General features: G+C 64.7%; 1 protein-coding gene across 1 annotated transcript in view; it reads right to left on the reverse strand.

Moving 5' to 3' along the window:
• NDUFA10 (NADH:ubiquinone oxidoreductase subunit A10) overlaps positions 1-15,074 on the reverse strand; it is a 33,643-nt gene that overhangs the window by 1,762 nt on the left and 16,807 nt on the right. The window contains exon 9 of the mRNA XM_066344996.1: positions 4,797-4,905. Coding sequence (XP_066201093.1) covers positions 4,797-4,905 — 109 coding nt within the window. The remainder of the gene's footprint in view (positions 1-4,796; positions 4,906-15,074) is intronic.

Here is a 15,074-nt window from a genome sequence, read left to right on the forward strand (position 1 = left end):
GAACCACCTCAGACGCTCGTCAGAAACTAGGCAGGAGCACGGCGTGTCTGTGGCGTGCGGGCAAACAAATCCACCACCGCCGTCCTCCCGTGAGCGAGAGCGTCCCCCAACGCAGGACGGAGACACACCCGCCTCAGGGCGCCCGACCTGGACTGGAGGGCAGGCGTCCAGGGTGTTTCCAGGCAGAAGGAGAGGGTGCTGGCAGGACCCCGGTTGACTCACAGGAAGGACGCACCCGCAATGATGGTCACGGTGGAAGGGGGGAGGGTCAGAAAAGAATTCTAGTTCCTTTAAAAGACAGGGGACTGTAAGGCTAACATAATAACCCTATACCGAATGCACAAGGACAGGCCGAGGGTGGAGGGACCGTGGTGGGCAGACCGTGCCCGCTCGCGGGGACCCCAGAGCCACCCCTGCCTGCCGACGAGATACAGCTGCAGCTGGGAAGTCAACAGAGGGAATAACAGAATTGCAGGCATAACCAACCAACTCCGAAGGAGCCACGACTGGAGGAGGCAGGAGGCCAGCCCTGACCTCACTTGCCCTGCGGTGAAGAGGGGGCTCGGTCCCGCAGGGGACGCCCCGCCCCGCCCAGGAAAGCCCCAGGAGGCCACACGGCCTCATCCGCCCAGGCCGCTGCGACCCCGAGGGCCCTCGTCACTCCATGCAGCCCGTGTCCGTTATCAATTCTTCTGAAAGAACCACTGTAGTAAAAAAAAAAAGTATCACTGCTTTATGAACACTAACAAGGAGCAAAAGACACTCCGTGAGTGCGGGGACCTAATGGGAGAGGGACCCGGAAGCATCGCTCAGAAAGCCAAGCAAACCCCTGCCCGCAACCCCGCCAGGCAGCCCTGGGCCCGCGGTGTGCCGGCAGACCCGCCCTGAGGTGCCACTGAGGTGGCCCGCGGTGTCCCCTCTCCTGGCGTCCCTGCCCTGCCCCTCGGGAAGGGGTCCCCACAGGCTCTTCCCCCCGGACCTCTGCCACTGAGCACCCTTCCTTCTCGGAGCTCCTGCCGCTGGCCCCGCCCAGAGCAGCCACCCGTGCTCACTGACCCGGGCAGCCTGCCGGCCTGAGACCAGCGCGGCCTCACGGGCCCTGACCAGGAGGCAGGCAGGTGGCCCCACATCTGTGTAGAAGATGACGCCTGAGCCCAGACTCTCAGATGCTCAGTTGCAGGAACCCCCCTTCCTCACACCACGGAGACATCAGCTGCACACACAGTGCTGTGTGCCGTCAGCTCTCGGGAGCAGCAGCTCTGTCCCTCCCGATCACACACGCCCCTCGTCTGCCCTGCTGACCCCATCCGCCTGCCCGTCAGTGCTCTGGCCGCGCCGCTCAAGTCCTCAGCTGTGACCTCTGGGCGCCATCGGCCACAGGCCACGCTGACCCTCACTGATCTCCCACGCCTGCCCGTGGCCCTCTGAGCACTGATGGGGCAGTCTGCCTTCCCAGCCATCACCCGGGGACAGTCAGCGATGCCGTTTCTCAGTGGAGTTCTCCTGGGGGCTGACGTGTGTGTGACCCCTGCACCACGTCCTCCACGTGACTGTGAAAGGTGGCCCTGAACAAGGGCCCAGTGAGGCTGCCACGCCCGGGGCAGGGAGCGGTCACACGGGGCGCTGTCCACTCTCTCCCTCTGCACCTCGGAGGGGCAGGGAGCGGTCACACGGGGTGCTGTCCACTCTCTCCCTCTGGACCTCGGAGGAGCCGACACTGCGGAACAGTCCTGGCCGACGGGGTTCCAACTCCCGTCTCCTCTGACCCATTATTAAGTGTAAATGCGAATGAGCCTGCCAAGAATTTATCATCCATTTTGAAGAGGAGCGTACTAGAGATTATTTATTAAAAGTCACTTCTTTGACATACAATTTCTCCAATTTTCCATTACTGCTCAGCGTAATTCAAGTGTAAAAAAAAATGAAGCCAACTTTCAGAAAAACTTTGTTTTTTAATCTTCAAAAACAATCTCTTTAATTTAAAAACGAGTGCCTCTCTGTGTGACACGTCACAGCACGGCCTCCCAGACAGATGTGTGGCGACTGTCCGAGTCACGGTATCGGTTCCTCTGCCTTCCGCCAGCTGGGACAGAGGAGTCCGCGCTCACACGGAGCGGACACCTGCAGAGAGGGTGCGCCTCCTGAAAACTCTGAGGAGCAGAGTGACAGCTGAGCAAAGCCGGGGCGCGGCTGGTCAGGCGGCACGTCGGACATTGCGGTGTCCCTGCGGAGGGAGCAGCAGAGCCGTGGACGCCACACGACAGGCCGCAACCACAGCGCCTCCTCTCGGGGTACCTCTGAGTCACCTCCCGTCCGCTGACACACACGATGGCCCCAGGCTGGGGCCGCACTTGCGAGAGGAAACTCCCGGGGGGAGGGGGCACAGGCTGGGGGGCCCTCCTGTCTCTCCTGGACGCAGACCCCGTGTGCTCACTGTCACCCTGGGGGGCCCTCCCGTCTCTCCAGGACGCAGACCCCGTGTGCTCACTGTCACCCTGGGGGGCCCTCCCGTCTCTCCAGGACGCAGACCCCGTGTGCTCACTGTCACCCTGGGGGGCCCTCCCGTCTCTCCAGGACGCAGACCCCGTGTGCTCACTGTCACCCTGGGGGCCCCTCCCGTCTCTCCAGGACGCAGACCCCGTGTGCTCACTGTCACCCTGGGGGGCCCTCCCGTCACTCCAGGACGCAGACCTTGTGTGCTCACTGTCACCCTGGGGGGCCTTCCCGTCTCTCCCGGACGCAGACCCCGTGTGCTCACTGTCACCCTGGGGGGCCTTCCCGTCTCTCCAGGACGCAGACCCCGTGTGCTCACTGTCACCCTGGGGGCCCCTCCCGTCTCTCCAGGACGCAGACCCCGTGTGCTCACTGTCACCCTGGGGGGCCCTCCCGTCTCTCCAGGACGCAGACCTTGTGTGCTCACTGTCACCCTCGGGTCAACAACGTCCACACTGGGAGTCGCAGTTCCATACAAAACAGACTCCCAGTTAGTCTAAGGCCTCATGCCCGGGGGACGTTTAGAACCAGCCAGCCGACCCGCTGGTCCTGATGCCCGTCTGTCTGCAGAGGAGCGGCAGGGAGGTGGGGACACGGCTCTCCCGGCCGCGTGTGAACTTCTGTTTAGAGTCAGCACAGGGAGCTGGGGCCGGGCTGCCGGCCACCTGGGACAGTGAAGAAACGGGGACAGGAGAGAAATGGGGGCCGCGTCCAGCAGCTGCCAGGGCACGGGCAGATGTGCGGAGTCCCCCCAGCTCCGGGCCTCCGCCGAAGGGTCGGCTCAGGAGAGCGTATGCCACCTTGGCGTCCACCCAAGGAGGGGCTGGCAGAACACTGACCGGGTCACAGTGCCCGAGAAGTGACGGAGAAAGTCACCAGCTGCCCTGCCCCCAGCCAGGGTCCACGCTGATGACCGCGTGGGGGTGTGAATGAAAAGTGTGCGCTAAATGCTCCCCAGGCTCCAGGTCCCCGTGTCCCTCTGCAAACGTCAGCACAGGTGACACTCAAGGTCCCCAGGCAGCTCCTGCGGTGCCGATGGACACCTGAAAGCCACCAGGCCAGACCAGCAACAGGACTGATCAAAACACCAAGGTCACAGAATCAACAAGTTAAACCCGTGTTTCACCAGCCGGTCTGTGGACCAATGCAAGTCCGCCAGAAATTCCCTGCTGGTCCAGGAAAGAGTTAAACAGCCTGACGTCGTGTGAAGATTTTCAAGTCTACTGGCAACAGGCCGCGGGCCAGTGGACAAAAACAGTGAACTACACCACAAAGAAAAACCCTCTCTTCACAGGAAAACCGAGAGCCCTCCCTGAAGGCCTCCACCCGCACGGCTCCCGACGCTGACCACGCGTGCACGTCCACACCCACAGAGGTCGGCACGCAACACGCACACACATCCCTGCAGGTAACTGACCGACAACTGCACGGTCGGTCTTATGAGCTTCCCAGAACTTCTACATTGAATAAAATCACTTGAAAACAACCCAAAGCACTTACTTAGAAAGAAAATGCCCAGCCCCTCAAGCAGGAAGGCAGAGTGTGGACAGACTCGGGCGTCCAGTGGAGCTCCGAGCACCTGCCCGCCTCAGACCGAGAATGAGTCCTGAGAAACACTTTACAGCCCAGTCACACGAGTGCTGACCACGCAGCCCGAGTTCTAGTCTACACACAAGCATCCCCACACCTGCCCCTGACCAGCCCCAACTGCAGAGACAGGAGGAGGTACGGGGTCTCCCTATCCCACTGACATGAGGCTCATTCACCTGCTGGGTTCCCACCAGGACAGACGGACGGACGGGTGTCCTCTAAGTTCATGGCAACTTGCCAGAACTGACCCCCCAAACCATGGTGAAACCAAAGAATTCACTAAAAAGGTGTGGAAATCTGACCAACCCTCCAGACCTCTACCCTCATGGTTGACCAGCGGGGTCACCACCTGAGTGCTCCATCCCCCACCAGGACCCCTGTGGAGACACCCCTTGTTTATGGACAGGCACCCCATGAGGAGCAGGACCACCCCGTAAGTCAGAGCTGGCACTGACGAGACAGACAAGGGCTAAGACACGGTGCACGGTCACATCAACGTGAAGCTGGCGAGTGTGGCCTGCACGCAGCTGCCAGACGTCCACTGTGTGCAGCCCGGCTGTGCAGGGGTCTGTGCTGGCTTCCCAGACCAGGACGGGGGAAACGAGGGCCTTTCAGGGAGAGAAGAGCCCTCTCTCTGACCACCGCTCAGAGATGCTGTTTCCTGCTCGGCTGTCTGACCCGCCCGGCCCACTCTCGGGCTTCCAAGGCCTCACCTCTAGGAATTCCCGGAAGACACGGTCACTCTGGTGTGCTCCGATCGTGATTTCGGGGAGGTAGACCGGAATGGTGGTGTAGTTCAGCACCTGCAACTTATCCTGAACCCTAGGAAGCAAGACAGACGTGGGTCACACGAAAGCCATCAACACAAATATTAAAACAATAAGCCTCAAGGCTGATCTTTGAACACGTCAGTATTAAAAGTTCACACACTCGGAAGCAGTCGTCCTGAGGCACAGCTTCCGCCCCAGGCCTGCCTGGTCTGCGTGGGGCCACCCTCTGGGGCGACTGCCACAGCCGGAGGGGAACCTTCAGAAGCCTCAGTGGCCAGATGGACAACCGACTACCTTCCAGACGGATGGTTTGGGAACAGAGGCTCACCCCACACCCCATGGTGCTCTGCCACGCCCACAGCGTCCCCCCGAAACTGCAAACCAGGCTGTGCGGGAACAGCCTGGGGGGGGTCCCTCTCAGCACAGCGCAGCCTCCGTCCTGCCCGCCGCTGTCCCCAGGGCCACCGTCCGCAGGGCCCGGAACACCCACACTGGACGGGCCACCCCCCCCCCCCGCCGCGCATGGAAGGTCCAACGCGCCCTCTGGGCACCGTCCCCACGGGCCCCAGCGCCTCTCCTTGTTTCCCTGGTCTGTTTTGCTGGATGCTAAAATGTTTATACTTTGATATAATTTGCTTAAATTAAATTTAGTCTGAATATAACCACTATACTTGGAAGAGGAAAAGCATTTTTGGGGCTTTTAGAAAGAAACATTAAAATAAAGCCTCCTTTCTTAAGGGCTCAAAACAAAGAAAATAATTATTTTAAATGGCCACTTTCCCATCAAGGAGTTTTATAACGGCAGATGTTCCTGCTTGTAATGGCCCAAATGGAAGTTCTGACTGGCCCTGGCTCTCAGCCACTGTGTGCGGGCAGCCCAGACCCACCAGCACACCCGAGCCTCCGTCCCCGGCAGTGGGAACGCCCGGCCCAGGCCCAGGCCCAGGCCCACCAGCACACCCGAGCCTCCGTCCCCGGCAGTGGGAACGCCCGGCCCAGGCCCAGGCCCACCAGCACACCCGAGCCTCCGTCCCCCGGCAGTGGGAACGCCCGGCCCAGGCCCAGGCCCAGGCCCAGACCCACCAGCACACCCGAGCCTCCGTCCCCGGCAGTGGGAACGCCAGGCCCAGGCCCAGGCCCAGACCCACCAGCACACCCAAGCCTCCGTCCCCGGCAGTGAGAACCGCCCGGCCCAGGCCCAGGCCCAGACCCACCAGCACACCCGAGCCTCCGTCCCCGGCAGTGAGAACCGCCCGGCCCAGGCCCAGGCCCAGACCCAGGCCCAGACCCACCAGCACACCCAAGCCTCCGTCCCCGGCAGTGGGAACGCCCGGCCCAGGCCCAGGCCCAGGCCCAGGCCCAGGCCCAGGCCCAGACCCACCAGCACACCCGAGCCTCCGTCCCCCACAGTGGGAACGCCCGGCCCAGGCCCAGGCCCAGACCCACCAGCACACCCGAGCCTCCGTCCCCGGCAGTGAGAACCGCCCGGCCCAGGCCCAGGCCCAGGCCCAGACCCACCAGCACACCCGAGCCTCCGTCCCCGGCAGTGAGAACCGCCCGGCCCAGGCCCAGGCCCAGACCCACCAGCACACCCGAGCCTCCGTCCCCGGCAGTGAGAACCACCCGGCCCAGGCCCAGGCCCAGACCCACCAGCACACCCGAGCCTCCGTCCCCGGCAGTGGGAACGCCCGGCCCAGGCCCAGGCCCAGACCCACCAGCACACCCGAGCCTCCGTCCCCGGCAGTGGGAACGCCCGGCCCAGGCCCAGGCCCAGACCCACCAGCACACCCGAGCCTCCGTCCCCCGCAGTGGGAACGCCCGGCCCAGGCCCAGGCCCAGGCCCAGACCCACCAGCACACCCGAGCCTCCGTCCCCCGCAGTGGGAACGCCCGGCCCAGGCCCAGGCCCAGACCCACCAGCACACCCGAGCCTCCATCCCCCGCAGTGGGAACGCCCGGCCCAGGCCCAGGCCCAGGCCCACCAGCACACCCGAGCCTCCGTCCCCGGCAGTGAGAACCGCCCGGCCCAGGCCCAGGCCCAGACCCACCAGCACACCCGAGCCTCCGTCCCCGGCAGTGGGAACGCCCGGCCCAGGCCCAGGCCCAGACCCACCAGCACACCCGAGCCTCCGTCCCCCGCAGTGGGAACGCCCGGCCCAGGCCCAGACCCACCAGCACACCCGAGCCTCCGTCCCCCGCAGTGGGAACGCCCGGCCCAGGCCCAGGCCCGCAGTCCCTCTCCGAAGAGGGTTGCAGCACCAGCACCCACGCAGGGGACATGGGAGTGTGTACAGCGGGCACAGGCACCCGGGTCACCAGTACGGGCGTCACTTGTGCGGTGACTGACAGTCTACTAACCAAACGTCCCTCAGGCCCAGGCGTGGACTGCGCCGACCCGCCGGGCGGGCGTGCACACGCGGACGGGCTTTCCTGTCCCGACAGCGAGCTGTAACAGACTGTCTTTCATAAGCGTGCATCAGTAACGTATAAATGCACCTCTTTTTATTTTTAACACAAATAGGATTACTGCATTTTTATCATACAAGAACAATTTTTTTGAAATAACCTAACAATAAAAAACATCAACTAAAAATATTTTTAAATGTTGACAAATATCACAATGGGCACGATTAGGGTTTCTCTACAGCTTGAAAGTCCTAAAAACAAAATTCTGGGGCTTCTGAGAGAACTGGCCGTGGGGGCCCTGGCACTGGTGCGGACCGCGCAGGGCAACGGCGCCACCTACGGTCACCCGGCAGAACTGCAGCTGCACGCACGCCCAGGAGGCAGCGGAACCGGCCTCAGACTGCTCTGAGGGTTAGAAAATCATCTGCTGGGGCTCAGTCTATCTTCACTGGCCGACTGGCTGGTGTCACCATGAGCTTAAATGGTGACAAGGGGCGCCCCTGGGCCCCAGCGCCAGGAGAGCCGCGTCCTGACCTCTGAGGAACGCCAGCCGAGTGGAAGAGGATGAGGACACCAGGGAGCCTCTGACTCGGGACGCAGGGGCAGCGAGAGGGCGCTCTGGCCACGGCGCTCTGGCCACCTGAGGCGAGCCTGGGGCGGCGAGGGCAGCACAGCCTCTCCCGCCAGCAGCCCGGCGCCCGACGAGAGAAACGCACTCCGGCGGTTACAGTACCAGGTGCTGAGCCGCGCATCTCACAGCAAAGGAGCGAGGCGAAAAAAGACAGAAACAACGCAGTAGTAAGTTACGTTTTGTGACTCAGACTGATCCCCAATGAACAGAACATCTGTACTTTCTCCCACAATGTGGCCAAAACGGCCTTCCTCGTGTTTCCTGCAGGGAGAAGCTGTGTGTGAAACCCTCCCTCTGACACCGACGTGCACCTGCAGCTCTGCGGCTGGAGCCTCTCGTTAGAGACGGCCTCCCGGAGCCACGGGAAGCAGCAGTCCAGAGGTGTGGGGCGCGGGGCGGCAGGGCCCTGGCGAGCAGCGGGAAGGGGAGCCAGCCACCACCCCGGGAGCAAGGCCCCGGCACGGCACCAGAACGTCCTGGATCACGCTGCCGAGATCGAGTGCTTTCCGGGCTGACGCAGCCACCACTCAGCAGAAGCACACACATGATGACACACTCACATAATGACACACACACGACACACACACATAATGACACACACACGACACACACATAATGACACACACACATAATGACACACACACGACACACACATAATGACACACACACATAATGACACACACACATAATGACACACCGGCACACGTGCTGAGACAGCACAGAACGTCTAAACCAGTCATCTGGTCGGGTTCTGGACAGAATGCATGTCACTGGTAAATGGCACGCTTACAGTAATTACCTTAGAAAACGGGTCATAATTTTCACCCGAGTCCCCCAAATTAAGAACCGGTCCTGGAATGAGAAGGAACACAGTTCCCACTGAGAACGGCTACGAGACACCCCAGGGGCGGAGGAGCAGGGGACGGGAGAGGGGACATGGCATTCAGTCACCAGATGAGCGCAATGAATGGGATGTTGTGCTTGCGGGCTCTGCGGGAATTAGAGGATCTTTCTCTACTAACTACAAAGATTATGATTTTAAAACGGGAATTTCAGACATGGTCTAGAATCAAATTAAGACACATTCCTGATCACGTTTAGAAAATGACACCGTGTCACTCATGGCGTCAAAGAGCCCTCCCACGTGGCCCCGTGTGGTCTCAGCAGGATGTCAGGAGAGCCACCTTTTCTCAGGTGGTAATTCACACAGTGCCCAGCAGAAGCTGATACTCACAAGGGTCACGTGTAAATGCACATAAAGTAACAGCCAGGAAAAGTTAGGAGGAGGTTTCCAGGAAAAACAGAGAGGTGACTGCAGCCAGGTGAGAAGGCGGGGTTCTCAGGGAGTTACCGGCAGGAGGAGGGGGTTCGGGAGACGTGTGGGCGGCACCGCAAGGTCAGGGTGGAGTTAACTCTAGAGGGAGAAGCTGGGCCACCACGGGGTGAGGCGCTGCACTGAGGGTCCCGTGTGGGGAGCGGGGTCGCTGGGACCCTTCACGAGCAGTGACTGGGGGGCTGCACACAGGGACTGCAGGAATGGAGACCGAGGAGGGTGCGAGGAAAGGAAAGCTGGGAGAGAGACCACGGAGACACACACGCCACGTGGGGAGGGTCAGGGCCAGCGGGGAGGAGGCTGCGGACGAGCAGCAGTGGACTGAGGGGCCGACCCCCCCGGGACGTGCGTGGCGAGAGGAGGGAGGACAATGGCGGCACCAGGAGCCAGCGCCTGTGCGGGCTGGGCCACGTCACACGGCTGCGCAGGTCAGCTCTCGGAGCCCCTTCTCCCCCGACCCCGGCAAAGTGAGGGCGCTTGCCCCCAGGCAGGAGTGCTGTGGAGTCCAGGAAGTTTCTGGAACACCTTCCAAACACGTGCTGACAATTCCTGCCGGATGACGAAGGCTGAGCCCTGGAGGCACACACTACGCAGCAGTGAAAGACGGCGAGGCTCAGCGGTGTCACGGCAACACCGTCAGGGACCTTCACAGAGACACACACTAGGAGCATCGAGGAGAAAGGACGGGGAGCACAGCTCTGGGAACAGGGACGTCCAGCTTCAGCTGCATGCAGCGGGGCCGGGCCGCCACGCTCGCCCGACGGGCCGTCTGCAAGAGCCCAGGTTCCAGACAAGGACCAGCCACAGCGGTCAGGGGAGGAAGGCAGACAGGCCGCACTGGCCGGAGGGGAAGATGCAGACCCCTCAGACAGACGGGCTCCTAGACCAGAAAACCATCCGGGTGAGAGGGGCGTCACATAACGATAGCGGGCACAGCCACCCTGAGCACGTGTGCACCTGGTGACCCGGGTGGCCTCAGAGCACACGGGCCACAGTGCACAGCGTCAGGAGGGGACAGACCGCTGTGGGCCTGACGGCCGGCACGCCCCCTGCCGGGAGTGGACGCACAGCAGCCGGACGCCCCGTCCCTCAGCGCAGCCGCCTCACTCTCAGGGCGCACGCCACCGGCAGCAGCGGGCCCGCCGCTCCCCACACTCAGCTGGGCCGTCCACACAGATGGGAACCCGGCCACAGCAGACGTCTCACCCAGCAGCAGAGCAGCGGTCACACACACGTCCTCAGCCCCCACGGGTCACCTGAGGGCGCTCACGGCACTGAGTGCACAAGTGGAGGGTCTGAGGGGGGACGGGGGTCTGAGGGGACACGGGGGTCTGAGGGGACGGGGGTCTGAGGGGACGGGGGTCTGAGGGGACACGGGGGCCTGAGGGGACACGGGGCTCTGAGGGGACGGGGGTCTGAGGGGACACGGGGGTCTGAGGGGACACGGGGCTCTGAGGGGACGGGGGTCTGAGGGGACACGGGGGTCTGAGGGGACACGGGGGTCAGAGGGGACGGGGCTCTGAGGGGACACGGGGCTCTGAGGGGACACGGGGGTCTGAGGGGACACGGGTCTCTGAGGGGACACGGGGGTCTGAGGGGACGGGGGTCTGAGGGGACACGGGGCTCTGAGGGGACACGGGGCTCTGAGGGGACACGGGGCTCTGAGGGGACACAGGGGTCTGAGGGGACGGGGGTCTGAGGGGACACGGGGGTCAGAGGGGACGGGGGTCTGAGGGGACACGGGGCTCTGAGGGGACGGGGGTCTGAGGGGACGGGGGTCAGAGGGGACGGGGGTCTGAGGGGACACGGGGCTCTGAGGGGACACGGGGGTCAGAGGGGACGGGGGTCTGAGGGGACACGGGGGTCTGAGGGGACGGGGGTCAGAGGGGACGGGGGTCAGAGGGGACGGGGGTCTGAGGGGACGGGGGTCTGAGGGGACACGGGGGTCTGAGGGGACGGGGGTCTGAGGGGACGGGGCTCTGAGGGGACACGGGGCTCTGAGGGGACGGGGGTCTGAGGGGACACGGGGGTCTGAGGGGACGGGGGTCTGAGGGGACACGGGGGTCTGAGGGGACGGGGGTCTGAGGGGACACGGGGGTCTGAGGGGATGGGGGTCTGAGGGGACACGGGGCTCTGAGGGGACACGGGGGTCAGAGGGGAAGGGGCTCTGAGGGGACACGGGGCTCTGAGGGGACACGGGTCTCTGAGGGGACGGGGGTCTGAGGGGACACGGGGGTCTGAGGGGACGGGGGTCTGAGGGGACACGGGGGTCTGAGGGGACACGGGGGTCTGAGGGGACACGGGGCTCTGAGGGGACACAGGGGTCTGAGGGGACGGGGGTCTGAGGGGACACGGGGGTCAGAGGGGACGGGGGTCTGAGGGGACACGGGGCTCTGAGGGGACGGGGGTCTGAGGGGACGGGGGTCAGAGGGGACGGGGGTCTGAGGGGACACGGGGCTCTGAGGGGACACGGGGGTCAGAGGGGACGGGGGTCTGAGGGGACGGGGGTCAGAGGGGACGGGGGTCTGAGGGGACGGGGGTCTGAGGGGACACGGGGGTCTGAGGGGACGGGGGTCTGAGGGGACGGGGGTCTGAGGGGACACGGGGGTCTGAGGGGACACGGGGCTCTGAGGGGACACGGGGCTCTGAGGGGACGGGGGTCTGAGGGGACGGGGGTCTGAGGGGACACGGGGGTCTGAGGGGACACGGGGGTCTGAGGGGACGGGGATCTGAGGGGACACGGGGGTCTGAGGGGACACGGGGGTCTGAGGGGACACGGGGGTCTGAGGGGACGGGGATCTGAGGGGACGGGGGTCTGAGGGGACACGGGGGTCTGAGGGGACACGGGGGTCAGAGGGGACGGGGGTCTGAGGGAACACGGGGGTCTGAGGGGACACGGGGCTCTGAGGGGACACGGGGGTCAGAGGGGACGGGGGTCTGAGGGGACACGGGGGTCTGAGGGGACGGGGGTCTGAGGGGACGGGGGTCTGAGGGGACACGGGGGTCTGAGGGGACACGGGGGTCAGAGGGGACGGGGGTCTGAGGGGACGGGGGTCTGAGGGGACGGGGGTCTGAGGGGACACGGGGGTCAGAGGGGACGGGGCTCTGAGGGGACACGGGGGTCTGAGGGGACACGGGGGTCTGAGGGGACACGGGGGTCTGAGGGGACGGGGGTCTGAGGGGACACGGGGGTCTGAGGGGACACGGGGCTCTGAGGGGACACGGGGGTCTGAGGGGACACGGGGCTCTGAGGGGACACAGGGGTCTGAGGGGACGGGGGTCTGAGGGGACACGGGGGTCAGAGGGGACGGGGGTCTGAGGGGACACGGGGGTCTGAGGGGACGGGGGTCTGAGGGGACACGGGGGTCTGAGGGGACACGGGGCTCTGAGGGGACACGGGGCTCTGAGGGGACACGGGGCTCTGAGGGGACACAGGGGTCTGAGGGGACGGGGGTCTGAGGGGACACGGGGGTCAGAGGGGACGGGGGTCAGAGGGGACGGGGGTCTGAGGGGACGGGGGTCTGAGGGGACGGGGGTCTGAGGGGACACGGGGGTCTGAGGGGACGGGGGTCTGAGGGGACACGGGGCTCTGAGGGGACACGGGGGTCTGAGGGGACGGGGGTCTGAGGGGACACGGGGCTCTGAGGGGACACGGGGCTCTGAGGGGACACGGGGGTCTGAGGGGACACGGGGCTCTGAGGGGACACGGGGCTCTGAGGGGACACAGGGGTCTGAGGGGACGGGGGTCTGAGGGGACACGGGGGTCTGGGGGGACGGGGGTCTGAGGGGACAGGGGTCTGAGGGGACACGGGGGTCTGAGGGGACGGGGGTCTGAGGACACGGGGGCCTGAGGGGACGGGGGTCTGAGGACACGGGGGTCAGAGGGGACACGGGGGTCTGGGGGGACGGGGGTCTGAGGGGACGGGGGTCTGAGGACACGGGGGTCAGAGGGGACACGGGGGTCTGAGGGGACGGGGGTCTGAGGGGACGGCCGAGCGTGCAGACTGGTGCCCGTCTGGACATGGCCCGGGAGGTGTCAGAGGAGTCGTGCGCTCTGGCCCAGTGAGTCCTGTCACCCGAGAGGTCACCTGGGGTGGAGAGGTGTGCACCGTGCACTCACTACTGCACGATGAGGACAGGACACCCAGGGGGACAGGGACTGAGGACACGGTGAAGGCGCTCTGCCTGCCTCTCGGGACGAGGCCCACGTCCTCAGTGAAGGCCAGAGGCTAGCAGCTGAGGCTCAAGGCTTACACATGGTCACTGTCACGTGCACTGTCCCTTACATACAATCCTTTAAACGTGTAAGAACCACCTTCCAGCTGAGGGCTGGGCTTGGCCTGCAGGCCAGGATCTACGACCCTGACTGGTAACTCAATGGCCTCACACAGCAGACAGGAAGGGCCATTAAAGAAATAAAAACTTTCAATACCTAACACACTAGGGACACGCTCGTGACATGGCACACAGGAAACAAAGACCCGTGCATGATCACTCAGAAACACCCGAGCACGCGTGCCAGGAAGGACCCAGCACCACTTGCGAGAGAAGGTCGCCGTGGCCCCGCTCTCTCAGGGAATTTCCCTGTACCCCAACTTTCTGTCGTGAGTGGGCACGGCTCTGCCCTCGCCCCTCGGTCTGCGCTCCTCCCAGTGCCCATCACCCCTCCGGCCTCCTCTGCTCCGGCCACCCTGGCTGGGCTGCCGGGCACACCCTCCAGCGAGTCCTGCCAGGCCCCGTCCAAACCGGCACCCCTGCTGCATCTTGGACGGGTCAGTTTTACCTGATACCACCCCCCCGCACCTGAACAGTGCCCGGCACGTGGCGAAGGTGATGTCCCTGCTGAACCAGTAACACGATCAATCAATCGACACTGTCAGGCCAGAGAGGGCGAGCGCTGTCTGGAAGGAAAAGGGACCCCAGCTCGGAGCGGCCGGGCCAGTGCGCTCACCCCTGGCCCGAAGCGAGGACGTCCCAGCTCGGAGCGGCCGGGCCAGTGCGCTCACCCCTGGCCTGAAGCGAGGACGTCACAGCTCGGAGCGGGGGGGCCAGTGCGCTCACCCCTGGCCTGAAGCGAGGACGTCACAGCTCGGAGCGGGGGGGCCAGTGCGCTCACCCCTGGCCTGAAGCGAGGACGTCACAGCTCGGAGCGGGGGGGCCAGTGCGCTCACCCCTGGCCTGAAGCGAGGACGTCACAGCTCGGAGCGGCCGGGCCAGTGCGCTCACCCCTGGCCTGAAGCGAGGACGTCACAGCTCGGAGCGGCCGGGCCAGTGCGCTCACCCCTGGCCTGAAGCAAGGACGTCACAGCTCGGAGCGGCCGGGCCAGTGCGCTCACCCCTGGTCTGAAGCGAGGACGTCACAGCTCGGAGCGGCCGGGCCAGTGCGCTCACCCCTGGCCTGAAGCGAGGACGTCACAGCTCGGAGCGGGCGGGCCAGTGCGCTCACCCCTGGCCTGAAGCGAGGACGTCCCAGCTCGGAGCGGGCGGGCCAGTGCGCTCACCCCTGGCCTGAAGCGAGGACGTCACAGCTCGGAGCGGGGGGGGCCAGTGCGCTCACCCCTGGCCTGAAGCGAGGACGTCACAGCTCGGAGCAGCCGGGCCAGTGCGCTCACCCCTGGCCTGAAGCGAGGACGTCACAGCTCGGAGCGGGGGGGCCAGTGCGCTCACCCCTGGCCTGAAGCGAGGACGTCACAGCTCGGAGCGGGGGGGCCAGTGCGCTCACCCCTGGCCCGAAGCGAGGACGTCCCAGCTCGGAGCGGGGGGGCCAGTGCGCTCACCCCTGGCCTGAAGCGAGGACGTCACAGATCTGAACGCGTCTCCACACGCAGCTGCTGAACTCAGACCCTGACCCC

This window comes from Saccopteryx leptura, chromosome 7 (assembly GCF_036850995.1).
Source record: "Saccopteryx leptura isolate mSacLep1 chromosome 7, mSacLep1_pri_phased_curated, whole genome shotgun sequence".
NCBI lineage: Eukaryota > Metazoa > Chordata > Mammalia > Chiroptera > Emballonuridae > Saccopteryx > Saccopteryx leptura.